At 41.8% G+C, this 26,970-nt stretch overlaps 2 protein-coding genes and 1 long non-coding RNA gene across 13 annotated transcripts in view; 2 read left to right on the forward strand and 1 right to left on the reverse strand.

The window, feature by feature from the left end:
• LOC310755510 (autocrine proliferation repressor protein A-like) overlaps positions 1 to 26,970 on the forward strand; it is a 101,321-nt gene that overhangs the window by 53,108 nt on the left and 21,243 nt on the right. The window lies entirely within an intron of this gene.
• On the forward strand, positions 54 to 26,101 carry LOC310755511 (autocrine proliferation repressor protein A-like). 4 transcript variants are annotated; one of them, XM_083598424.1, is made up of 14 exons: positions 54 to 179; positions 7,233 to 7,382; positions 8,739 to 8,913; positions 11,541 to 11,589; positions 12,324 to 12,446; positions 14,033 to 14,131; positions 14,265 to 14,354; positions 16,373 to 16,502; positions 19,413 to 19,533; positions 20,264 to 20,399; positions 22,160 to 22,248; positions 23,150 to 23,222; positions 24,116 to 24,181; positions 25,201 to 26,101. In XM_083598424.1, the coding sequence occupies exons 2-14, from the start codon at positions 7,358 to 7,360 to the stop codon at positions 25,318 to 25,320; spliced, it is 1,296 nt and encodes a 431-aa protein (XP_083454550.1). In that variant the 5' UTR covers positions 54 to 179; positions 7,233 to 7,357; the 3' UTR covers positions 25,321 to 26,101. The 4 variants fall into 4 exon arrangements, with proteins under 4 accessions (XP_083454550.1, XP_083454549.1, XP_083454551.1 ...); XM_083598423.1 differs by lacking the exon at positions 54 to 179 and adding an exon at positions 6,384 to 6,614; XM_083598425.1 differs by lacking the exon at positions 54 to 179 and adding an exon at positions 6,663 to 6,747.
• LOC310755523 lies at positions 14,348 to 24,061 on the reverse strand. Of its 8 annotated transcripts, none has more exons than XR_014544401.1 (5): positions 23,889 to 24,027; positions 23,092 to 23,211; positions 22,612 to 22,775; positions 19,482 to 20,394; positions 14,348 to 14,532 (listed from the first exon to the last, which is right to left on the reverse strand). It is a non-coding gene; the product is annotated as an uncharacterized lncRNA (long non-coding RNA). The 8 variants fall into 8 exon arrangements; XR_014544403.1 differs by having other exon boundaries at positions 19,482 to 19,756; positions 20,002 to 20,394; positions 22,612 to 23,211; XR_014544405.1 differs by adding an exon at positions 15,437 to 15,545 and having other exon boundaries at positions 22,612 to 23,211.

A 26,970-nucleotide genomic window follows, 5' to 3' on the forward strand; every position in this document is an offset into this window, starting at 1 on the left:
GTTCCCTCAGGCAAGCAGCAATCCTTGCACTGATGGGACGATTACCTTTGCATGGTGCTGAAGTCCACCTCAGTCTCCTTATTTCACATCAGGGGCTTATCATTCCTCTGTTCAGTAGATTCTTGTTTTAGAGCACTCTGCAGAAATATAGGGTTGTCTCCAACTAAGCTCTCCTCAAGGTAGGCATAGCAAAAACAGTGGACCTAAATTAACCATGTCCATTAATTTCAATGGGTCAGCTTTGAGTATTACATTGGTGTGGAGAAATGTTATATGTGTGTCTGTTTATGTTTGTGTTTTGATGGAAAAAATATGTGTTCAAGTCCTTATACTGTTAACACGTTGCAAGCCTCTTTAGCTGTAGCTGTTTGTGTGTGAGAAAGAGAAAGAGAAAGAGAAAGAGAAAGAGAGACTATTGCTTTGAAAATGTATTAGCTGGGCTTGGCTCAAGTAAATTCATTTTGATTGGTCTGGGTGACAGCAGTCTGCCAGAGATTCTCGGCAGTTGGGAGTTACCTGTCAGAGAGAGATAGCTGAGGAGATGAAGGGGAAATTAGTTGCCAAGGAAAGGTGTGAGGAAAAGACTAGAGAAAAACTGAGGCCTGAATATAAATTCCCAGTGTGTTATTAGTGAGGCTCAGGAGAAGGGAGCCAGTGGCTGAGTTAGTCAGAGAGGCTGCCCTATATAAAGGTCAGTGCCAGCCTGTCCATGAGGCAAGGTGAGTCAGCTGCCTCAAGGGGCAGGATCCAGACAGAGGTGGCAGATCTAGCCTCCATGGAGCCCACCAGGGTGGCAACAGCTGTGGAAGAGGTGGCAGTGGTAGGTGGCTGCCATGGCATACTCCTTGGAGACCAGATCTGCTGCCACCTCCTCCTTGTCTGCAGTGTGTAGGTGCAACAGCAGTATGTTGACCAGCCCAGAGCATCACCAATGGCAGGACACTTGTGCTGTGAAGAGGAGAGTTATGGGGAGAGGGGATGGGATGGCGTGCTGGTGTGCCTGTGCACTGTGCACAAGGAGGCGGTGGTGACAGGTGACTGCAATGGCTGCCTGTTGTGGCTGCAGAGGGGAAGGCCATGGTGCCGGAAGACGGCACTTTCAGTTCTGCCGCAGGTGACAAAATGTCCCAGCCTGGACCTGGCCTCCATCCATGGGCATACCAGGATTTATGTTGGGCGGGGAGAGGGAGAACCAAGCCATCTGTGACGCAATTGGTCCATTAGTTAAGAAATTTTATTTATTTACTTGATTATGCACCCCTTGGTTATGCGAAGGCCCCCATCCATCTCAATACTGCCTTCAGAGACCGGTTCAAATGAAATGCAGAGAGTGTCATCAGTATACGTATGACATTGTGCTTCAAATCTCCAGACGACAGCTCCCAATGGCTTCATACAGATATAAGTTAGCATGGGGGACAGAATAGCCCCCAGCAAGGTAAATGCCATTGGCCAAAACAGTAGTTAACATTTAGTCCTCCAGGGCTTTACAAACTGTGTGTCGCCACATTAGTGTGTCGGCTGCAGTGTGTAGGTGAGTCACATGAATGCTCCTTACTCTCCTCCCGGGGCTGGAAAGGGGTTTGTATAACCCTTGGGTAGGCAAACTAAGGCCCGGGGGCTGGATCTGGCCCAATCGCCTTCTAAATCTGGTCTGTGGACAGTCTGGGAATCAGCGTGTTTTTACATGAGTAGAATGTGTCCTTTTATTTAAAATGCATCTCTGGGTTATTTGTGGAATATAGGAATTCGTTCATTTTTATTTTTATTTTCAAAATATAGTCTGGCCCCCCACAAGGTCTGAGGGACAGTGGACCGACCCCCTGCTATAAAAGTTTGCTGACCCGTGGTTTAACCTTTGGATTGCTAGTAAAACTGAATTACTGTGTCATGAAATGATGCATATCTAAAACGTGTGTCACCAACATGAAAAGTTTGGAAAGCTCTGCTCTAGTAACTGCTGATAGTTGGAGAATGGCAAAGGCATTTTTCATTGTGGCAGCTATTTTGATTGCCCCAGAATGCATCTCAAAAACAAAAACCCAGACACATATACTGTTGAAGTCTCTGCCCATCAAAATCATTTATCCTCTCCTAAAAGAAAATGGAGACTTCAATGTGCCCATTGTGTGGTGGGTGTAACATTTCTAAATTCTTCGTCATTTTTGGACAGCATAGCATTCACTTAAACAGGGACAAGTTGAGTACAGAACCAATATATTGGACATAGGTGCCTCGTTTTATGAAAGATCTATCGCTGGCTGCATATCAAAAGAGATGCAGAGCAAAGGAGTCTCATCTAAACCATTTCATGTTTATTCATTGGCATTGTGACAGTTTGTCCTGTAATGAACTCTTGTCTTTGGTGGTAGTGCAACACACTTTGAAGAAACAGAGTGTGGAAATGGTATGATTTGCTACCAAACAGAACAATCCTGTTCAAGAAGAGGAAATTAGGAAAAGTTTCAGGAGACAATAAATGGTTTAATGAAGTCATATTCTGCCTAATAAAACCGGCATCTTTTCAGTCATCATATCAAATTAGTGCTACTGTAATGCAAAAAAAAGGGGGGGGGGTTTCAATTCATTTACAAGAACAACTAATCCCTTTACAGGAAACACTTCACAGAGTTTACATGCATTTAATTCATTTAATGCATTTACATGCATTTAATTACATGCATTTAATTCATTTATTTAATTGATGAGACAGTGATGTCAGTAGGAAGCGTTTGCATTTGTTATGCACTGGGAAACATTCTGGGGCATACAAGACATTCAGGGTCTGTTCAAAAGGGACAGAGGAAGAGGTGACATTATAAAGTTTATAGAATTATGAAAATGTAAAAAGCTGAACTTAAAACAGGAAAACGAGAAACTGGGAAAACTGGATGTGGCATAGTCATCCATCACTACTTGCAAATGACCAGTTTGTTGAGCATTCATCCTGATTAATCCTGTAAGGTGGTTAGATGATGTCAGCTATATTTTGAGCATTATCTCTGATTTGTTTGTTTTACAAGCTTTAATAAAAATAGCTTTAAAAAAACAAAGAAAAAATATGCATGTCAACATCAAATATCAAGCATTTTTAATATAAAATCTAAAAGAAAGAAAGAGAAAGAAAGAAAGAAAGAAAGAAAGAAAGAAAGAAAGAAAGAAAGAAAAGACTTCAAATCTCCGTCTATCAGCTTAAAAAACTTATGCAAAACTCTTACTCCATAATAACATGCAACTCCTCTACTTTCTATAAACCAACCTTTTCTCAGTCTTCAAACCCAGATCTTAAAAGCTCATTTTCCTTTTTGTGCAGAAAGTCCAATAAGGGGTTTCTAATCAATAAATGTCAGTAATTTTTCTCTGATTAAGCATGTCAGCTTTGTCATCTTATCAAAATTCATTAATTTCAATAATCATCCTTCCATTGTAGGCAATAATAAGTCCTTCCATCTTTGTGCATATAACAATCTGAAAGGCTGGTGGCAGCAGCTGAGGCTGCAGTTTCTCTGTGTGCCTTTTCCTGCCTCTTTGTGTTGTGTTTCCCACAGATGCCTGCCCCCCCCATCCTGTTGGCCACAATGATGTCCCTCAACAGCAAGCAGCCCTTTGGCATGGCATACCCGCTGCCCTGGCCTTCCCTCTCTGCCAGACTGAGACTCTATTACACTCTCTCTTCCTCTCCCCACTTCTCTCTCTCTCACACACCCCTGCAATACTGTAATCACTTAATAGTTTATGGGGCGCAATACTTGCTTTGTCCCGGGTGCTGGCCACCCATGTTACACCACTGCTTGTTACCATTATCTGCCTCAGTTCCTCAGACTCTCCTCCTGAAAATGTTAGTTCAGGCACAGGGATGTGCCTTATAGCTTCCTTTGGGAAGACAGATACAAAAAACCAACAACCATTCACCTCTGCTGTCTCCTTATCTTCCTTTAGTACACATTTGACTCCCTTATCTTGCAGGGGACCAACAGCATACCCTCCAACAGTTCTCTGATGAAAATAGGGACATCCTATTCCATAACAACAACAACAGCCCCTGCTGGAGGCTGCATTCACACAGAGAAAACATTTTCTCCCTCATAACACTAGAACTCGTGGAGATCCAAGGCAGCTGAATGTTGGGATATTTGAGATAGATAAAAAGGAAGTGCTCCTTCACACAATTTGATTGTCCACTTACAATATCCCCACTCCTAAACTGCCGTTCCATGCTGCCTTCACATTCCGTTCTCACTGGTCTTTGAGTGCCATACTCCAAAAGGGCTTGACCCACATCACGTCCAAACACAAATTCCAACCACGGTTCATTATGCAATGCTAATCAGATCATCTCATTCCTGTTTCTCACTTGATGCAGACCATACTCAAATTATTTAATTAGGAATGCAATGCAACCAATCTAATTCCAATTACAATTGCAAAAATTAGTGTGACATGTGTGCTCATTATATTAAGAGATGCCTGATAAATGAGTGTTCCTGTCATTGCATGAATAGGCGGCCTCAGTGGGACTGATGGGAAGCAGAGTTCATTCTACCAGCTTTGCAGAAAGCACAGCTCCATCAGACACCTCCTGTCTGCCCCTGAGCTGTTTCTGTGCTTTCTAGTCATCAGAAGTATTATACTTTATATCAGAATTGGCACCTGAGTTTGTTTTCTCCCTTGATCCTTTTCACTTCTGTGTTAAGTTTTTAGAGTGCTAGCCTTGGGCAAAGGACTGTCTTGTTTTAGTTGAGTGCATGTAATGTGCTCTAGGAGTCTTTTTTGGCTGAACAGCAGGATACAAAGGCTCCAAATCAATCAACCAACCTCTTTAACAATCTCATGATTCTTTTCAGAGGCAAAGTACAAATTTATTTCGTACTGTTTCCTAAACTCATATGAACCGCAAATGTTTAATGGTATAGTACCGTACCTATATTCTAATCTTTATCACGAGTAGATGAAGAATTTGGGAATCCATTGTGTTCAGTTAAGGATGGATACACCAAGGTGCAAGTAATCCTGTTACATGACTATACCTACCTGGACTTAAATACGCAATGAGGTAGTGACCTCAGTCTTAAATTTTGGTGTACGCATGAGACCCTGTTCTAGCTTTTGTGCACTTAAGAGTGCTTCCAGACTGTTGATGCTTTTGGCTTGAGATTCAATCACATACCAGCAAATTCAGGTTGTACAATTACAGCTGATTTGGTGGTGCTGTGCGACCGCTTAGAGTTTTTTATTAAAATTCCACCCTTTGTGATAAGGTAAGTGATTGGGATTGCACGGGGAATTGTAGGATATCATTTGATTCATGCAATGTCATTTAATCTCCCTGCAAACAAATCAGAAATTTGAAATGGAAGAGGAACGAGATAAAGAATGCATTATTAAATTGACAAAAAATAGGTTATAATATACAGATCGAACAGTGGGAGCATATGTGGACTAAAGGGTTAAAATACACATTGTGTTATGATTTAAAAGAGAATCTTTTACAAAATGACATACTGTTGGTATCTAACTCCTGAGAAGTTATTTAGAATGTATAAAAATGTTCCAAGTGTACAGTATGTTGGAAATGTCAAGAACATGAAGGTGGATCTGTAGAAAAAGCTTTAAAAAAAGGATAAAAATACATACATTGATACAGAAGATTTTGAAGGTTAATGTTCAACTGAAACCAGAGCTCTTCCTGTTGGGACTAATAAATATGCAACTAGAAAGAGAACCAGGAAGATAATTGCAATATATGGAGGGTATGGAGTTATGCAACCCCTGAGCCAAGGAAATACGGCAAGTTGCGTGGCAAGGTCCCAAACCCTCCAGGAAGTGGAATAAAGACACACGAAACACTATTTTAGGTTAATGGGCGAAAAAGGCCGCAACTTTATCGGTTACAGAATGTGAGTGGTATTGGCTTAGGCATTGGAACTGACCGAGCAGGGAGAAAAAGAACATGTCCTTGGCCGTGGGAAGTTTAAATAGCCTGCGTCATGCCCCTGGACCGTCCGGATTGGACAGCCTTGGGATGATGTGGCAGAGGACCAACCAATGGCGCAGAGGCTATCCTAGAGTGGCTGGGGCAACCCAGTCAAATGGGCAGGGTATAACAACAACTGTTGTTGTTGTTGCTGACATGGAATAGGATGCCCCTATTTTCATCAGAAACTAGGGACATCCTATTTTGTACAGTTATTCCTCCTCACGAAGAAGTGGGAGGAGAGAAGGCCAAAAATTAGACATGTGCATATGGGAATTGCCTTAAATATATCATTGAAAGGGCATTTGTGACTACAGAAAAGCAAAATGATCAAGGCACTGGAGCCCTTCTGACATTTGGGGCTTCTTAGTTTATAGTAGAATAAAGGGGGCATGAGAGGCATGTATACATTATGACTAGTGTGGTGATGGCTTTAAAAGGTGATTAGACAAATGGCTATCATTGGCTACTAGTCATGATGCAGGCAAACAACAGCTGGAGTTCACGTCCTGCTTGTGTGGGCTTCCCCTCTGGTTGGCTACTGTGAAAAATAGGCCACTGCACTTGATAGATCTTTGGTCTGATCCACCAGGACTCTTCTCATGGTCATAATAATTCATGGATATTTTAAAAAATTTTGGTAAGGGTCTTAAAACATGCTGAGAAAACAAGTAATTAAAGGGAGACTGGACTACCAACACTTCAGATGAAGTTGAGCATTTGCTGCTAATTAGTTCCTCAAAACATTTCCCCCTCCATTCTCGAAGGAAGCTGTGAGTTGTTAACTGGGAGATGTCATTCTGCCATTTTGAAATGCTCTTTTTCAAAAAGTGCATAGGGGAGGTGAACCAATGTTGCAAGTGACCCAGAGCAGATACAGGCCTCAGTTTGACTACAGGCCTGAACTGATAAGTGGGAGGGTGCTTTGTGACTGGAAGTCAATAAAGAATAACTGGCAGAATTATTTCCTGTGCTCATTAGATAAATCTGCATAAATGCTTTCTTGGCTGTCTGATTCAGGGCCCTCCCTGCTACGAGACTTGTATAAATACTGGAGAAAGTTGTTGTGACATTCATGGAAAGAACGGCTCTAGATGAAAGCTTTGGCATACACTACCAAGCCTTGTGGAACTTTCCTGCTGGAAGCAACTGTGATCTGAAGTGGGAGAACTGCTGCTGAACAAAGTCAGGTACCTCTTTCAAGGCAACTGTACCTGCTTTACCATGTATGCTGCTTTCTCTGTTCTCCTCCTGGCAGCCTGCCTGCCCTCTGGATGGGCACAGACGGCCCTGGATGACTACGTCAAGCAGTATGACCCTCACTACAACTACACTGTCACAAAGAAGGAAGATAGGCCTGATGTCACCATCTATACCGTCAACATGACCTCCTTGAAGTGGCAGAATGGTGAGAGCAGTAGTTTTGAAATACGGAGGAACGCATTTCTGCTGTGCCCTTTTTCTTTGCGGAGGATGAGAGGGAGCAGGCAGGGAACCTAAACCGGGGAGGTGGCTGCTGGATGGGTGTGATCCACTCTGTGGGTGGTAAGGAAACCAGGATAACTCAGTTGGTTAGAGTGTGTTGCAGATAACGCCAAGGTTGCAGGTTTGATCCCCATACAGGACAGCTGCATATTCCAACATTGCAGGGAGTTGGTCTAGATTATCCTCAGGGCTCCTTCCAGCTCTGCAATTCTATGATTCCATGAGCAGTAGGTCATCGTTGGGTCTCCCTGTGGCTAGCTATGGAAGGGGAAACTGAATCAGTTTTGAGACCCTAAGAGGAATCCAATATATGCATTTTAAACAGCCATAAATATTGGAGAGTTCTTGCAAAGTAAGGAGAATGTCTCGTCTTTCCAGTCTGCTCTCAGCTTGCTTGGGGGAGGTGGCCAGAGGTAACACAGCTTAGGGTAGATGGAAGTTGTTCTCCTGATGGTCATCCTAGCTTGCGTACAGTCTTTGCTCAAAGCTGCTCTCTCTTCAGTCTTCTTTGCTAAATGGCCCAACTCCTCTGCGAGATCCTTCAACTCATTCATTTCCGAAAAGGGCACGTGAAAGCATCCTTAATACTCAGTGAATTCTCTGTCAAAGAACACATGCCATCTGTAATAAATTAGGCAAAACGGGAGCAAAAATAATATACCGCTAATTGAAAACAAAAACAAAAACACACCCTTCAAGAACTTTACAAAACAAAAACAAATAACAACCAATACAAACCACCCCATTGAATCCTGGGAAGTGTAGTTTGTTAAGGGTGCTGGGAATTGTACTTCTTTAAGGGGTAAACTATAGTTCCCAGGACTCTTTGAAAGAGAAAAATTATGATTTCATTGTGCTTTAAATGTATGGTGTGAATACAGCCCTCAGCGGGGTGCAGCAAGAGTGGCAATTACAAACTGGGGGGAAAATTCAGTAGTTGTCTCAGAAATGAAAGGAGTTCCAGTGTGAATTCCAACCTGGGAGTGAGGGACAATGGCAGAAGTAACCACGTCTTGAATGGGAAGATGGTGACCCTAATTTAAGGGTGGAAAACCTGTGACCATCCAGATGTTGCTGAATAACAACTCCTGTCATTCCTGACCATTGGCTACAACTGCTGGGACTCATAGAAGTTGAAGTTGGAGTCCAACAACATCCGTGCCCTAATGAACTTTATCATTGTCAGGGGGAGTCTAGTGCCCTTGCTTTAGTATCTTCATGGCTAACTCTCTCTTTCCTTTGTATTAACTAAATATCAGTTCTGTGTATCTGTTTTCAGATTCTGAAGTGGACCGATCAATCTGGTGGCATACGATGACCATTGCTGTGTCAAAGAACCAAAGGATAAAGGACTCGTGTTTGCTGATGATTGGGAATGGAAGAAATGATATTGCTCTTGATATCCCGGACTTAACTCCTGATGATGCCATTAATGCGGCAACATCTACTGGGTCGTAAGTAAAGTGAAGGGTCACTGCGCATATCATTATTTCTACTGTGTTCAGTTCAGACTATTAAGGGAATTAGTAGCCCTACTAGGATAGTGAACTGAGCCAGTTGTACGTGCTGGAGGACTGTACCTTAGAACAAACTTTTTTGGGGTGTGGGGTGATGAAGGGAATTAGAGGCATGCATCAGATTCAGAGAAATCCTGATTCCAGGAAGGATGTCTCAGGAAGATACTGGGTTTGCCTGAAGTGAAGCTAGACATATGTGAGGTGCAAATGTCAACAGTAGGACCCCTGAATTGCCTCATAGTGCCTTGGCAATTCAGACATACAAAGACAGAACACTGCAGGAAAGTGTCTATTAAAGGCTAAACTAAATGTCTCTAAGCTTATCATATAAATAATAACACCAGTATGAGTTGAAAGCAAAGGCAGAGCTCTGTTGTAATGGAAAGATCAATGTTTAAAGGTGCCTAGCATATAAACATCCCTGGATCTATTTCTCAGATATTTGGCTGGTATCTTACCCAGAGACACCTCTTCCATTGCAATTTGCAGACTAACTGTCCACAAAACACTAGTTGGATGAAGTGATTCCTTTTTTTACCCACCCCAAAAACAACAACAGCTGCCATGTGGGAAAGCCAATGTACCTATTCTCCTTAAATGTGGTAGTGTTGGTGCCCTCAGAAGTGGTGACCTTGCCAGCAAATTTCATCTAATTCTGTTGACAAATTTAAAAATTATAGAACCCCCCCCCTTTTTTTGCGTGGACAGGTGGAGTTCCCCCAACCCCAGGCGACCCCCTAGCAGAATAATGACTCAAGACAACGTGCTGTGGGATTAAAATTGCCCACAACTTTATTAAGTTTCAGATGTAGGGAGACCTTGGCTCAGGCATTGGGCGTTTATCCTTCCCAGTCCCCAGCCGGGGCTCTGGGGGACATCAGGGTTATCTAGAATGTGTAGGGATTGGGCTGGCTCTGGAGAACATATGTTCAAGCAGAGAGCCCGCCCCCGGTTTCGCCACCATCGCAGGGGAAAGCAATGACAACCTCTCGGCGTATGGCCAATGCCTCCCCTCAAGACCCCTTTAATGGGGAACCCTGGGATCACCGCCACAAGGGGGGCGTGGGTCACCGCTTCACACCCCCCCATTTAGGAAGATAGACTAAACGATTCTGCCCAAGGCCTGAAACCGCCAAAGTTGTGACGTTTTGCTATGGGAAAGGCAAAACCTGCCAATGCAGGCCCTTCAACAGCGACCATGACGTAGCAGCGCCCATGTACCTGTGGAGAAGAGGTTAACCTGCAAAAGAAGACTTAACTGAGGGAGGGCAGGGTGGGAGAAGCTCTGGAGCCAACTGACGCTTCACAGGTAAGATTCACCTTCTGCTGTGTGGGCAGGGCAGTCCCTCCCCTTACCTGGCTGATCCCCTGGCAATGCTTCCCCAGGCGGGATTGGCCGATTGGCTGAGGTAGGCGGAGACCTCCAGGTATCCAGCCTGGGGAGCGTGAAGCCAGCCCGAACTACCGGGAGCTGCAATGGGATCCAGGGGGCTGCGCGCGACCACATTTGATGTGTGGAGCGGTCATTTTTTAAAAGTCACACTTTGGAGGGGCTTTTATTCCTGCAAATTTCTGTCAAAAGAATAAAAGTTATACCCATTTTAAAAATTTCTCGGTTGGGAAAAGTGACAGGGAGAGCAAACAAACTGGAACTAGATGGGCCCTGAGCTAAATTAGGCAGCTTAAGAAATGCCTTGGATTGCAGTGGGCAGTTTTCTGAAGAACTAGATCAAGATATGAGCCAAATGTTGCAGTTGGTGCCATCCCTACTGAGAACTGGACAGAAGCACAATACAAATGTCTGAAAGCATCTCTGAGGGTGTTTTTGTAGCAAACGTTTCCTTTGGTGATGAAACCATACAGAGGTGTTTTATTGTCTGCCTGCGTACGTCACAATGTCTCCTGAATTACTGCTGTGAGGAGGAGAAAGTAGCATCTTAAGTTTGAAGTAATGGAGTTACATTGGCAATGCATTATGAATAGTACGCCTAAATTTTTATGTGCATGTTGACAGAGAGACAAGGGCACAGCAAACAGCAATGCAGGCTTGTAAGTTAATGTCGTAACAAGATATATTTTAAATATCCCTACCATTAAATACAAATATGCTTGAGGTGTGATATGTTTGCAGCCTGTGAGTGCAACTGGAGGAGAAAATATTGAGTGCTAAATGGCTAGATAATAAAAATAAAGTTAATAGTCTAAAGGTGATCTAACCCAATTCACTGTATTCAAGAAAGTTTCTCTATGTTCATTCTATCACATTAAAATCCTTTAAGAAACTATGATGACCATGATTTACTGTCAATTAAAACAGCGGCAACATAACAGCATATTCATATAATCTCTGCGTCCTCTGTGCAGAGTGTAATATAGAGTGTGCCTTGATTTCATGACTAGGCCATAAGCTGCCTGGAACTGCTGACTCTGGTATCTTTGACATCATGTCTGTAGACTGTAGAGGCATTTGCTTGGGTTGATGTTCTTTTTCAAGAAGCATAAATCACTTTCACTGCCTTTGTAGAACTGAAACTATTGACTAATACTTTGCTTTGTCTCTGAAGTTGTGCAGCTCTTGTGCAGCAGATCCCAAACCAGCCAATCACCTATCGTGTAAGTTCTGTTTGATTCCCCCCCCCCCATACTGGGAACTCCCCAAACCCTTTTCTAAATTCTCATCTAAGAGTTTCACAGAATGAATTTGTTGGGTGAAAGGGGAGGACAAATCTTTGAATTGTGGTTTCTCTCCGTTTTTCATTTTTTCTTAAATTCGTTTTTCCACATCATTTTGTGGTTTAGTTGTTATAAAAAATATATATGCTAAAAACAGTTTAAAACAATACAGAGAACAGCAGACGCATTTAAACACACAATCCAATCCAAAATAATGTCTTTGTTTCCAAAAAGTACAGACAGTGAGTGTCTGTCATCTTGCACACAATTCAGAAAAGTGTGAATTTTGATGGATAGCAGTGTTTTGGTTTTTGTGTAGCTGGGGAAAGACTTGGCTGGCACACTGTTCTACCAGAGGCTTCCATGACAGATTTTTTTTCTCCTAATACACTCTATTGAGGAGGGCATTTACTTTCGCAGAGCAAAATCCAATAGAAGTCTACAGTTTGTTCAAGAACTATTCTTTATAACAAGTGTAAATTTCTGAGAAGAAATTGCCATTCCATTTGCAAAAGTGTTCAAAATACTAGAATTAAAATAAATTGTCCCTAGCACTGTATCTCAAAGATGTGTGTAAATCAAAGAAATACAGATCATTTAAAGGGTGGGTAACATGTTTGGGAACGCTGGGCTCAATAAAAAACCCATTAATGTTTCATCCACTTTGCCTCTAGAAATACCCCATCGAAAGATGCAAGAACAGCCTGGAAAATGATGAACTGTTTTGCTCATGGTGGAAGTTCATGAACGATGAGACTGCAGGGCCAGATGTGCTGATTTTGTTCCCAATGGTCAAGGTAACTCTGGCTTCTTTGTCCTTCCTGGATTGGCTAGCAAACAGACACTTTCATCGTTATATAGCATGTTCTTTGTTGTTTCCGGCCATCAGTGCTATCATCTGGATGGGGTGGTAGCGCAAAATTTCTACTTCATGGTTTTCACAGCAATTCTACCAGCTTGACTGCCAGGGCTTATACCAATACAGTGGTACCTTGGTTTAAGAACAGCTTAGTTTATGAACAACTTGGATGAAGAACGCTGCAAACCCAGAAGTAGGTGTTTTGGTTTGTGAACTTTGCCTTGGAAGCAGAACATGTTCCGCTTCCTGTTGAGTGTGTTCCATTTGTAAATTGAGTCCTCCACTGCTATGGGAAAGCACATCTTGGTTTAAGAACGCTTTGGTTTAAGAAAGAATTTCCGAAACAGATTAAGTTCGTAAACCAAGCTACCACTGTATTTTAAAGTGAGCTTTTTCTGTTAGTATAAAAAGCCCCCCTTAAAATTTCTTTCAGTTTCATTGAATGATAATATTTTAGAATGGCTGAAGAAAGTCTAGATTTCTTTTCAGAACATGTAAATTAAATTATTTTCTATAACTTGAGTAGACTGTTTGTGGACAAGAATCCTGAGCTATTGACATACAGTATTATGGAACATGAGCACTGTATACAATGCCATGAATTGCAGTTGATTTCAATACCTGTCTAGTCAGAGGTAAGATCCATGGAGTTCAAACAAAGGAAGAAACTTTCTCCAAAAAACCTTTGTTGTGTGTGTTAAGGGATGTGGCTATTAAAACCTGTCCATTCCTAACTATAAAAAACCCCAGAAACAGAACAGAAGATAAAACTAAACAGTGACTATTATTATTATTATTATTATTATTATTATTATTATTATTATTATTATTATTATTATTGCTGTCCATCTGACTGGGTTGCTCCAGCCACTATGGTTGGCTTCCAACAAGTTATAAAACCACAGTAAAATATCAGACATTAAAAACTCCCCTGTACACCTTTCAGATATCTTCTAAAAGTCAGATAGATGTTTATTTTCTTGACATCTAATGGGAGGACATTCCACAGGATGGGTCCGGCTACCAAGAAGGCCTTCTGTCTGGTTCCCTGTAACTTCACTTCTTGCAACGAGGGAACCACCAGAAGCTGGATCTTAGTGTCTGGGCTGAAGGATGGGGGATATATAGGGCCGAAGCTGTTTAAAGGCCAGCGTGAACACTTTGAATTGTGCTTTGAAATGTACTGGAAGCCAACACAGATCTTTTACGACGGCCGTTATATGGTCCTGGTGGCCCCTCCCACTCACCAGTCTGGAAGCCACATTCTGGGTTAGTTGTAGTTTCCAAGTTACCAATCAGTGAGATTTATTCATTCTGTTTTTAGAATTACTCATCAGTTGGTGATGAGTACTGTTTCTCACATTAATACACTGTGTGCACCCTCAGTATTACTTTTGCAGATTAGCACGGGGCTCCATTAAGGCTCTGAAGACAAACCTTCTGGTGATGGCATTGTCATTATGCCATGCCAACAAGTAACTCCTTTGAATTCCAGAGGATGTAATCCTTTTCTCTTGTGTACAGGCTGCTGTACGGGCCATGGACACTGTAACAGATTTACTACTGAAAGAATCTGGTGGGGTGATGAACATCACAAAGTTCTCTTTGATAGGTGCTTCTAAGGTATGTATGAAGCGCAGGTCTGTGCTCCTTTGACATTTCCTGTACATTGTTTTCTTTTTGCTTCTTCTGCGCTTGCCATTCTCCGGCTCCCAGTGCACCTTTGCAACCTCATTCTTTTCTCTCCTTATGGCAGCGTGGCTGGACTGCCTGGCTTGCGGCAGCCGTGGATGGAAGAGTTGTGTCCTTTACTCCATTTGTATTTGATCTTTTGAATATCATTAAGGTGAGAATCCAGTTTCTTCACAGTAGGGAAGAGTAGAGAACTGCATAGTTCTTCCCAATAACATGCCAATAGTATTGACTTCAGATGCAGAGATTATGCTACCCTGGGCAACTTCACTGTTTGTTCATGTATATACCACCTTTTCAATAAAATGTTCTGTGGGGGGAATGGGGGTCTCCTGAAAAGAAAAATAAATAAAATGTCCAAGGATGCTCACAAAGCAGCATTAAAACACAAGAAAAATCAATGCAGTCCCTTACATTTGATAAGCTGTGCAGGATACCCTTCACAACCTCTAACTCAGCTGCAGGCTGAAGCTTATAGAGATCTTGAAGACTACACACACACACACACACACTATTTATAAGGAATGTACCCTACCTGTCTAATAAAAAGCCCCTAATGTGGCCCTGAACTAGATTTATAGATAAGTATAAATATAGATAAATACAAGACAATCAGAATATTTTCCCAAAGAACTGGGGGTTCAAAAACAGCAAAATGCAGCTTTCTCCCAAATCTGGAAAAATTAAAATATATTTACCAGAAGGCTAAGAGAGAGAGAGAGAGAGAGAGAGAGAGAGAGAGAGAGAGAGAGAGAACCATACACCTGAGGAAGGGTACTCCACATTCTCAGCACGGTGCATCGCTATTGAAAAGGCCCTGTCCTGTGTCCTCATAAACCACACTGCTGAAGACAAAGGGACAGCAAGTAAGGCCTTCAATAATTTTAGGAGATGGGCAGACTCATGAGTGAAGACTGTCCCTCAAATCATCTGACCCCAAACATTGCTTCATGAACTCAGACATCAGGTTACTGAGCGAGGGGAGGAAGAAAACTTTCCACAGTAGCCACGATTGTGGAATTAGAAAATTAAATTCCACAATCCTGGCTATTATGCAGGGTGACCTGGGTGGTTTCAAGAATTAGAGCAACAGGGATTGTGTACAATCCAACAATAGTAAGAATGGCTACACAATAAATGTAAGGGAGATGCCATGTAGACAAAGCTGAGTACGATGACCAGCAGGTTAGGTACAAACAGTGCTATTTTTCTAGAAAAAGAGATGCTGAAATTCACCATGAATGCCTCCTTTGGTCTCTTAAAATGGCAATGGCATCCACTTGAGAGCCCTGGGTACAAATATCCATATTAAGATGTCATACTGAAATTTTCTGAATATTCTGGCCTATCAGTGGGATGGAAAGAGGTAGTTGTCAACTTAACCCAAATAAATAACCAGAAAGCCATGAGATAAACGAATATAGAGATTTGTTGGGGCTCATCCAGACTTCCTTTTGTGCCATTTTTCTAGGTACAGGTGCAGTCTTTAAAGCACCATGTCCAAGCACTTTTCTTCCTTCTTTTTTTGCCCCAAACTTCCCTGGGAAAACCCTTTTTTTACTACTGAATTGAAGCAAACGCCAATCCACAGAAAACCCAAATTGCTGTTTGTCCTGATTCAGCATTAAAGAGTGGGTTTTCGTGGGGGGGCGGGGCGGGGGAAGTGCTCAGGCACTGCGCTTTATAGCATGGACCTATGACTAGAAAGCACAAGGCAAAAGGTAAGTGTGGATGAGCTCTTGGTCACTAGATACATAAAAAGTCTCCGAGCCATTTGTAGCATATTTAAAAGCGTACGTAAAATACATTAAAATATAAACACGTTTACACAAAAACATAAAATGCATAAAATATATATGGAACAACCCCTCCATAACAGTGATAGAAATGTTAGGGAGCCCACATACAGCAAACAAAATTTTAGTACACTAAAAGAGGGTAAGCTTTTACATAGCACCTCAAAGATATCAGTAGAAGTATCAGGTAGACCTCATAATGAATGTTGCTGCTATAATGTAATTGCATGTCTTGTTTGGAATTTTATCAGCTTGGCCCTGCTAGATCTCGTGACTGTCCTCCATTTGATAGGACTTCAAGTTCTTAAGATATAACATGTGCAATGTGTGAAGTCATAGGTGTACACAGAACTCACTTCTGTTTGTTTTGCTGTAGAACTTGCACCATCAATACCGAGCATACTGTGGCTGGTCATATACCATGGAGCCTGAATATGATCTGAATTTAACTCGGCAGATAGACACTACACGGTTCGAGAATCTAAATTCATATGTTGATCCTTATGGTGAGCAGTTCTTACCTTCTCAGACTTTTCTGATAAATGAAGCGCTAGGAGAAGAATCGCTACTCACTGGTGGGGAAAACATCCCCAGGGAAAAGGAGGTAATTATGCAGGGAGTTAAGGAGCAGATTTTCCCCATTCCTAAAAATGCCTGTATGCATCATAAAGGAATAGTCGTAGGCCAGGCTCCCATGGATTGCTGACATGGCCATAGATGAGAAAGGACCAGATTAATGGGGGCCAATGGATGGTTTCATAGAGGGAAGTAGAAAAGGGTACTGATTGATCCATTGCTGCTTGTCTAATGGAATGAGCTGCCTTGTCCCCCCCTTGTGTGCTATTCCAGGGGTTATCCCAACCCCCATGAACCAATTTGGGGCAAATGGGAGAAGGAGAAGGGGAGAAGTCACATTCATTTAGTGGATTTGCTCGGCTGTCTGCTGGTAGGACTGGAAAGCCAAACTGATGATTGCTTGAGGTATTCAGTCTGTGCAGATCTGGGGAACCCTCCTATTGCTTCCTTGATGACCTGGGGAACATAATACCAAAGATGCAAATGGCCAAACAGCATATATGCTACAGAATGGCTTCCTTTTCAACGTTGCTTTGCTCTATGGTTTCAGTCATATTTTTGTTCCATCCTGCTAGGGAAGAATGAAGTTAGCAATGTCCCGTCTGTTCTGTATCTATAAAACCAGAGCCAATTCTGTTCTTTTGCAAGTCAGATTCCACCAAATACATAATTATTTCTTTTGTTGTCTACTATGGTGAATTTTTTTCATATTTTTGTTGTAATTATTGTCACTATTACTACATGATTTCACACCATTTATTTCAGTGTATTCTATGCTTTTCCTGATAGAGTGCCTGTTATGGTCAATTAAGACCACAGTCTTTCACACTTTTAAAGTATCTAAATGTTCTCAGTGGGTCGCCATTCTTCCTTCCTTCAGAGTAAATGAAGCAGCTAATGGCCCATCAATTAGTGGTCCCCCTGCAGGGTTCCAATATTAGCCATCCAGCTTTCAGAGGGGGTGGGAAGAGAAATGTTAAAATTAAATGGGAAAGATAAATCATGAAGCTGAAGACATTGTGCAGATTCTTCTCCCTTACTCACATTCAACACTCCCCACCCCTCAGCCATAGCTGTCAACTTACAGATTTGAAAATAAGGGACCAGCAGCCTTGAAAATAAGGGACCAGCAGCCAAAATAAGGGACCTGCAGCCTCACCTGTTCCAGGCACTCCAGTCTTCCTGTCCTCCTGCAGTCTGGTCAAACTCATGCTGGTAGCTTCGAGAACACTGTCCAACCAACTTTGTAACCAGAGGTTCAACTGAATAGAATCTGAATCACATGCACCACAAGGCCTATGCAGCCTCAACTTAAGATGGCTCCCCAGCCTGGCTTTGCACTGCAAATTTTGCAGCAGCACGTGCAACAAAATGGCGTCCAGCATTCAAACCCCCCCTCAGCTTGCATTAACTAGCCACACACAAGGCATGCAAGCTCCACCCCCCAGTCGTTCTTAGACTTCTTATTGGGTGAGCAACACAGCCAAGCAACACAGTTGGAGCCTCCTTCCTCCCTGGCTGGCAGGAAGGGAGGGAGAGGAGCTGCTTCCTTTGAAATTTAAGGGACATCATTTAAGGGACATCCATCAATAAGGGACAGCAGCGGGACATGGCGCTGGAATAAGGGACTGTCCCTTCAAATAAGGGACACTTGACAGCTATGCCCTCAGCCACAAACCTCTGCCAACCTCTTCTTCCCACCCTTGGACCCATCTTACTTTCCAAGCAGGCAAACATGGAAATGGCTGCCTACAAGATGGTCCAGATCTGCATTCAGATGTGACCCACACACTTCCTACAGCCCATTCAGATGAAACCCCCACATCTCCCACACACCCGTATTCACTGACAGTATTCTAAGCAGAAACCACCAACATGCCAAATACAGTACCAAGTGCAGGGGAAAGGGAAGAGTCCATCCTTCTGCTGACTTTTGAAGGTTGCCACCAGCCTCACCAAGAGGAAATCAGACATGATCAGTGCTATTTTTCAGGAGGTACTCAATGGTACACAGTACCAGCACCCCCCCCATTTGTTAAAAAGTGTGATATGTACTGTAACAACTTCATGGTGAGTACCGGCATCTATTTTTCTAGGGGGAAAAGCACTGAATGTGCTGGACAAATGCTGGTGACACCCACCCTACCTTTTGGGGAGATGGGAACAATGGAGGGATGGGACACATTCTTTGGAAGGAGGTGGGCTTCTCTAGGGCTTCTCTATACAATCAAACTGTTCACTGATTAGAGCCTTTTGCATGCTTTCCTTCAGCAACCTCCTTTAAATACATGCCCCCCAAGCTTTCAGCATTCCCCCTTTGTCCCCTTCCCCTTCCCTGTCTATCCTTCAGCTGCTACTAGCATCATTAAACTACAACAATCACGGTGGGGTTTTTTGTTCTTTTTTTTGCAGTTAAGAGGTATACAAATTTAGTTAAACAGTTAAAATAAATACATAAAGAAAGAATCAAACTGTGCAAAGGAAGTATCAAACTTATTAATTTTAATTGGGAAACAAACAATATACCAATTGCATTCACTTGACTGATTTAGGTTTCAGACCTCAGGGTATAGGGCGGTATATAAATTCAATAAGTAATAAAGAAGCCAAACAGACATACGAACTGCAGCAATTTATACACCTTCCACATCTCTGTATCCTGTCCCCTGAACATATACACCTGTTTAGGGCTTTGTGGTCCTTACTCTGTTCCTATTATTTCCCATTACTCCTGTGCAATCTTGTTATCTTTTTATGATGATTTATGATAAAACAAGTAGTAATTACTTGAGAATTGCATGTTTTGCCCATTACTATAACATTTATTTTTCCATCCCCAGCATATAATGAGCGATACTTAAACAAGTTTGTGTACATAATCATTGCAACAGGAGATGAAATTTTCTTACCTGATTATAGCCGAAATTTCTTTCCTCAGCTAGCAGCAAAAAAATATTTCCGGTAAGTTCATGCTGGAAAAAATACCAAATTCTCTTTTTTAGATGAAGGGCAGAACCCATCTCGGTTGTTAGTTAGGCAACAGATAGTTTGAACTCCAGATTCGTAGTTTTGGGTGAAGAGAGATAATCTGAACTGAGGATTTATAGCTGATTCTGCCCTCTGTGGTGTGGGATCCTGATCAAATGGACACCAAGCAATCCATGCTGTGCAAAGCCAATTTCTGCTATAAGATTTTAGAACCATTAAGAGAAGATGAAAGGCAATTTTGAAACAAATACAATGGGAGTGTTTAAAAATAATCTCTACTGCTCTAAAACATTTCATTTGTTTTAACCCTCAGTAATACCTAGCTCCTCATAGTTTTGTTTGTGAGTAGGAGATCTATTTTGCCTTCTTCCCTCTGCTTCCCCATATTTTAAAAATCACATTTTACAAGACCATGTATTGTGTACGAACTTTTCTTAGTACCGTATATAATAAAATTGTAAAATTGTCATTATGCTGCAGTTTGTAGAAGTCACGCTAGTCTTCCTTCATCAGGCCTTCTTTTTCTATATGCTGAGTAATTTTGTCTTCAATAGGGTCCCCGCCTGTTTTTCTTATATATTTCTCTCTGTGTTTTCTTTTCAATGAGGGAAAACTCAGGAAGCTGTGATTAGATTGAACATGTCATCTTTGTCTATTGCAAGGAAGATATTTCTTTTTCAAAAACCTCTCTTTTATCCTGCAGGGCCATTCCAAACACTTTCCATGCGATTTCATTACGCCCACTGATTAGATTATCTATCTTGGACACGAGTATAGCCTTTTATCTCGCCACCATGCAGAATCTGAGCATGCCCCAAGTTTCTTGGAACCTGACTGAGGTAAGAAAAAAAATGATACTGTGTTACTGAATGACAGAAATAATTCAGGCATAATGCTTGTCTTATCACTTACATCAAGCCAGGAGCAATTAAGGAATCCTTAATTGATGGAAATTATAATGAAGTGTGATCCTTTACTAAGGACACTCAGTTGAGCTCAAGTTTCCTAGGAAGTTATCAGTATTTTAAACAGGCTGTTATGATTATAGGAAAATCAGTCTTGATTAATGTTGTCCTTCAACAACTGATTGGAACTGATTTAAATAATTATGACATTTGTCTGTTTTCAGAGTGTGGTTGGTTCACTTTGAGCTTTGCTAGTGAATATCAGAAAGTTGTGACATTTCCTTCTGGCCTCCTATCATTTTATTTTTTAATTACTGTATCAGAATATGTGGTTCAGTAAATGTAGTGTGAATATGCCCTTGGAAGCAAAGCACAAAGAAAAATTCCAGGGTCTTAATTTATTTGAAAGGCGTGGGTTGACTTTATGCAGGCTGTGGCCTGAGACAGTCTTTCACACAAGCCAACTGAATCAATAGCTGCTGTCAAATTGAATATCCTTTGAAATCTTTGGAAGCTGCCTAGGAAGGGCCATAGCTCTGTGGTAGTGCATTTGCTCTGCAGGCAAAAGGTATTTGGTTCAATCTCTGGCATCCCCACATATGGCTGGGAGAGAATCCTACCTGAAATCACCCGAGAGCTGCTGCCAATCAGTGTAGACAATACTCAGCTAGATGGACCAATGGTCTGACTCTCAGAATCACAGAACTGTAGAGTTGGAAGGGACCCTAAAGGCCATCTTGTCCAATCCCCGGCAAGGAGGGGCTCTTGGGGGTGGCAGCCACACATTTCCTGCTGTGATTGATGGATTCCCATTAGCAACACATTGGACAGTGAAACACACACACACACACACACACACACACACACACACACACACACACACTTCTTTTTATTGCATTTTAACTATTTGCTTCAAATTAAAGCAATAGATTTCACTCAAACTTTATTGCCAGGTACAAAGTGAGCACAAACACACAGTTCCATGACTCTAAGGCAAGCAAAGATATAAGGAGTCTCCCCTGACACCCATTCTGACTGCCGGCTCCTGGCCAGGATCCCTATTTTGCAGGGACAGTCCAGGATTTACAGAAGCCATCCCAGTTTCTGATTTGATCCTGGACTGTCCTGCTTTTCCTTAGGACATTCCTATTTTCTTCAGAGAAATGTTGGAGGGTATGGAGTTGCACGGCCCCTAAGCCAAAGAGCTAAGTAACTATACAACCTTTAGAAGACATCTGAAGGCAGCCCTGTATAGGGAAGTTTTTGAATGTTTAATTATGTTTTTATATATGTTGGAAGCCACCCCGAGTGGCTGCGGCAACCCAGTCAGATGGGCGGGGTATAAATATAATAATTAATAATAAAATAGAGTAGGCCATCCCTATTTTCATTGGAGAAATGTTGGAGAGTATGGGATCCCCCCAACCCCGCCCCCAAACTCCTTTTCCAGACTGATAAAGGCAAAGGGACATCAGTAGCCATCACGAGAAAGCAAGAAACTCATATTTTGACTCTTGGCACCCTGCTTTGGGGATTTGAACTGAAAATTTTGTTGCCATGTAGAGAAGTGCCTGCTCAAGGAATAAGTCAGCTTCTTATACTCATATAGGAAATTGTCTCCTGCAGACAGTAATAGCAATGGATAATAGCTTGAGGAGCACTTGATTTTTCTGTCCCATTCTCTCTTTTTCTAGACAGATACCAAAGGTGTTATCTATCTATATACAGATCAGGTGCCTTCAGCAATTAAATGTTTCTTTGCTGACACTGGGAACTCTCAAAGGTAGGATTATTTAAGAAATAGTGTATATAATGTATTGATGCATAAAATGATATAAAAACATACAATGTTGATATAAACATACAAATAAGTAAGGATGGACAAATTTGGGGTCGCTTAGTTTCTGTTTTCTACAAATCTTATATTCAGTTGACCCCACTTCTACTGCAATTTACAATTAATTTTTTGCCAGCATTTTAATGCATATTTCTTCTTAAAAACACACATTCTTAACATACAATTTTGACAAAAATGCACATTTTTGCAACCGATTCCCCTTAATATAAGGTTATTTTATGTCATCTTCACAAACTGTGAATTTTTATGCACACTTCACCCTAATACATGCATTTCTGTGCACATTACTTTGCTTGAGAACTGCATTGCAAACTTCATGGACGTGTGCCTCTTGAAGGATGTCTATGTTTTGGTTTCCACAATATTTTTCAAAGTGTGGAACATGTAGGATCAGCTTTAAATCCCTACAAAGAAGCCATTGGGGGTGTTCTCTGCCTTGCAATATTTTCTCTCTGGCAAAAAAAGAAAAGAAAGCAATCTGAGTGCTCTTTGTGTCAGTGAACAGCGCCACAAAAAATATAGTTTTTATTCTTTGCCAGAAATCCTTTTGTATGTTTTCAAACCTGCTAAACAAGGTTCAGGAGGGAATTCTCTGGGTGGGTTACTGAGTATGCTCTGGAACCTTTGGGATCAGGTTGACAATGTTAAAGGACCATCATAATGGTGAGTTGTCTTGCATAGTAAATAAACATAATTTTTATTTTCTATCATCAGATATATCCCTTGTGCTGCAATAAGTGAAAGGTTGCATTCTTGGTGGTACTTAACTCAAAAAAGTAGCTTCTTCAGTGCTCACCATTCCTCCTCTTTCCTATATAATTCTCAGGCGAGACTTCAGGTGGTCCACAAGTGCTGGTTTACGAATCATACCTTGGTTTCCCTGTGCGGCTGAGAAAGTGGTAAGAGGGTTTGTGATTTAGGATTTCTCAATTTCTTCACACAGCTGAAGAGGCCAAGTCTCCCCACTCCAAACACGCATGCACAAAACTGGGCTTCTGTTGTAGAGATATTAAATTTCCTTATATCGGCAAATTTGCTAAATGCTGGGGTCCCGTCCCCCCCAGGATAGTGCATTCATTTCAGATAATTGTGAGGTGTGTTGCACAGGATCCTGCTGGTTACTATTAGTGATTGGCTGCCCAACAATGCCATTGCTCTTGCTTTCCCCTTGGATGAGCAGAGGTTCATGTTTTGCAGTCTGGAGAGACCCTGCTGTAACACAAATAGGATTCCTTCATTATGTTCTAGTTAGCTGGAACATGGTCTTTCCCATGGGGGAGTCCATGGGGTGGTTTCATTTCAAAGCCCAGCAGAGCCAATTTCCATCTAGCATTGCCCAGAGAGATGTGAGGAAAATAACATTTTCTTTATACTGCACTCCTAAAAACACCCATATACATCCCAAGGGCCATATAGAAAGTCTTCAAGGGTCACATTTAGTCCCTGGGCCTGAGGCTCCTCTTTCCTGATGTGACATGTTTGTAATGCTGGTGTGAGAGCCTGCTCTGTGTAACAAAATGGGACAAGTTTCTGTCTATTGGAAACTTGAAGTGATTGAGGTTCACCTGGAAGAAAAGTGGGATCACCCTCCGCCCCACCCTGCCCCACTGAGCACAGGCTCCATAGCTGTTCCTCTGTTGTCTTTCCTTGGAACAGTGGAACCAGGAACCTCACCTCACCTCACTCTTCTCCAGATTCATACTAATGAACGTTCTAGAATTTCTTAAGTGCAATGTGATGCAAGAACTCCTGTTCACTTCTCAGTGCCTTCTTCTATCTCATCTCTTTGCAGGAAAATGGTGTTTATATGGCAGAAATGAGCAAGCCACTATTGGGATGGAGAGGCTTTTTTATTGAGGTAAATATCAGCTCCATGGAGTATTTGATTCTCTCTCTCTCTCTCTCTCTCTCTCTCTCTCTCTCTCTCTCACTCACACACACACACACACACACACACACACACAGTCTGGTTGTATTGAGCACCAGAACTGATGGAATGTCATGTACGGACATTAGTACTAGACTGTTAAAGAAGGAATCAGGATAGACATCATTGGTCTATGATTCTCAGATCACACATTGTCCACCACATTCTAGTACCAAATCTTCATCACCAACCCAAAAAAAGGTTGGCATTTGCAGCTTTTTCATTTGCAGCTTTTTCAGCTAAAGCAGAGTGATTGTCTACAGGGGCTATGAGCGGGAAATAGTTTTCCAAATCCCTGTCCAGGCATTAAACTCACTGGATGGTGTAATTAAGCCATGGTTTCTCCTGTTTCATTCCTACATTTCTTGTAGCATGGAGAAAACAATACTGGTCTACATTACGTACCAGTGACCTCAGCTATTGGTTCCATCCCTTTCAAAATCAATAATAATGGATGTTTCTTTTACCTGTTTGCATGTAAAAGATAAAAATCGTCTTCGTATTTTTTTGGAGAGCTTTCTCATTTTGTTTCTCACAGTTTGAATGTTCACCTCAGGATTCAGGTGAAGCTGTTATACAGCTTGTGTTTAGTGAGAAATTCTTTAGGTGCTATAAAACTATCTAGAAGACTTAAGGCAAAAACTGGAAGTACCAAATGCTTAGCTTGTCATTCAGTCTAGTTCACTCATTTTACCCTTCTAAGAATGATCCATTCTGACTACCATGCCTGAAAGCTGGGTATTCATATATTACTTGAAACCAAGAGACAGAAAACTGGTGTGCAACCAGCTACTTGAGAAAGCATGAAGTACTCTGCCATAAGGCACTGATGTAAATGTAAGGCATAATAATTATTTCTTAAATATGCCTGTGCTATAAACTTTCAATGCAGCCTCCATGCCATTTTTTGCAATGGAACATACTGAGAAGAACTGCCATTTCTTTTCCAGGTAACTTTCCCTGGACCTGAGAACAAACCACATGTTTTCACTTCGGAGGTTCACATTATCCCAGATACTTATCCATGTGAAGACTGCCAGGGAGAGGAGTGCTATGGAACGCTGGTGTGACATCCACCAGCGATGCTGTGGCTCCTGCTGGGGAAGACATGAGATGCACCTAGAAAAACGTGTGGAGGAGCAAGTGGGCAGAGAAAAACCTTGCACAGAGAATGCATAGGTTCAACCTCAGCTAAACTGAAATAGGTGTGGGATGGGGAATGTAATATCATGGGGCAGGTGAGAAAGTCGGTCACAATCAGGAGACCTAAAGGACTAGCTATGGTGGCAATGGGAAATGGGTAGGGGGGTGGATGAATGAGAAATACTGGGCATGGGAGAAAGGGCTTGGCTCTGCAGAATTCTGAACAAGTAACACAGCAAAGGAAAGTGTGCCTTTGTAATCCCCAGATCTCTGGATCACAAGAAAGAAAAGCACTATCTTCTGTTAATCTTCACTGAAATTCTGTACAAGTATTGGAGCATTTAGTGCAGATTTAATACACAACTCCTTAGCATGGATTTAAGATAGTTTAACTTCATAGACTTCAATGGGAACAAGTAGCCTCTAATCTAAGTAATTGATTATAACTGGATTGTAAATCATCATGTAAAGTGACTGAATTTAAATTCCATGTGAGTCAGAGAACAAATGAGTGGCTTCTTTGGCTAGCTGTTATCTCTTCATTTTAGATTCCCTTCTGATGAATGGAGATGATAATAAAGTTGACTATATTTTTGTGGCAGAAGTGAAGCCACCTGCTGGGGATTTCATTGCTTGATCATTTCTTGCTGTTTTCTGTTTGTTTTCTGTTTGTTAACAAGTAAAGGTTGTTTCTGGCATTCCTACCATTGCATTGGGTGACAATATCTTGTGTTCTGAAGTTGCATGCCTATTACAAGCAATGTCCTGTTGGAATACATAATTGCCAGACAGCTTAGCAAGTTTGCATTAGAATCTCCACAGCGTGGGAATACAGAACATGAAAGGAATCTGCCTAGAGATAAGGAGACCCAGCAACAGGCTCCCTTGGCCAATAAAGTGAGATGAGCGCCGCAACCCTAGAGTTGGCCACGACTGGACCTAATGGTCAGGGGTCCCTTTACCTTTATCAAGTTACTAGTTTTTGTTCCTGCTCGTCGTCCAGCTGGGCAATCTCAAGAGTTGCTCAACAATCCCTATGATACTCTGCTATACTCTGCTAAGCTGTGCAACAGGCAAAAGCACTTCGAAGGTTCAGACGGTTCCAAAAGTTTTAACATGTCCTTCCTTCAATATGATATGGTTGAGCCTAGGAAAGCCACAATTTCCCAAGATGGTGAAAAGCATGTTGACTCTCAATGTGCTTTAAGGATGCGGTCAAAAACAGAACACTTTGAATTTCTTATACATGGCCATTTGCTAACCAGAACAGGATCAAGCATACCAAAAGTTTGCCATCCCCTGATGCAACCACCACTTGCTCCATTATCCTCCTGTAGCTGTTGTTAGTGAAATGCTGAGCTACAGCTAAAGGCACAGAAATGTTTATATAGTCCAATCCTTCTGATGGGATCTGAATGCATGAATGGAGCAGGCCCCCTGAGACATCATTTACACAAGTTATATGGGAAAGGGTTGTCTGAAATTCCTTACTGTAGCTTAGAATGGACATAGATAACTTATTTGTGACCCTGAAATTGTATACACACGACCTACACTAAACATCCTTTCTTCCTTTT

This window comes from Podarcis filfolensis (genome assembly GCF_964270895.1).
Source record: "Podarcis filfolensis genome assembly, chromosome: 2".
Taxonomy (NCBI): domain Eukaryota; kingdom Metazoa; phylum Chordata; class Lepidosauria; order Squamata; family Lacertidae; genus Podarcis; species Podarcis filfolensis.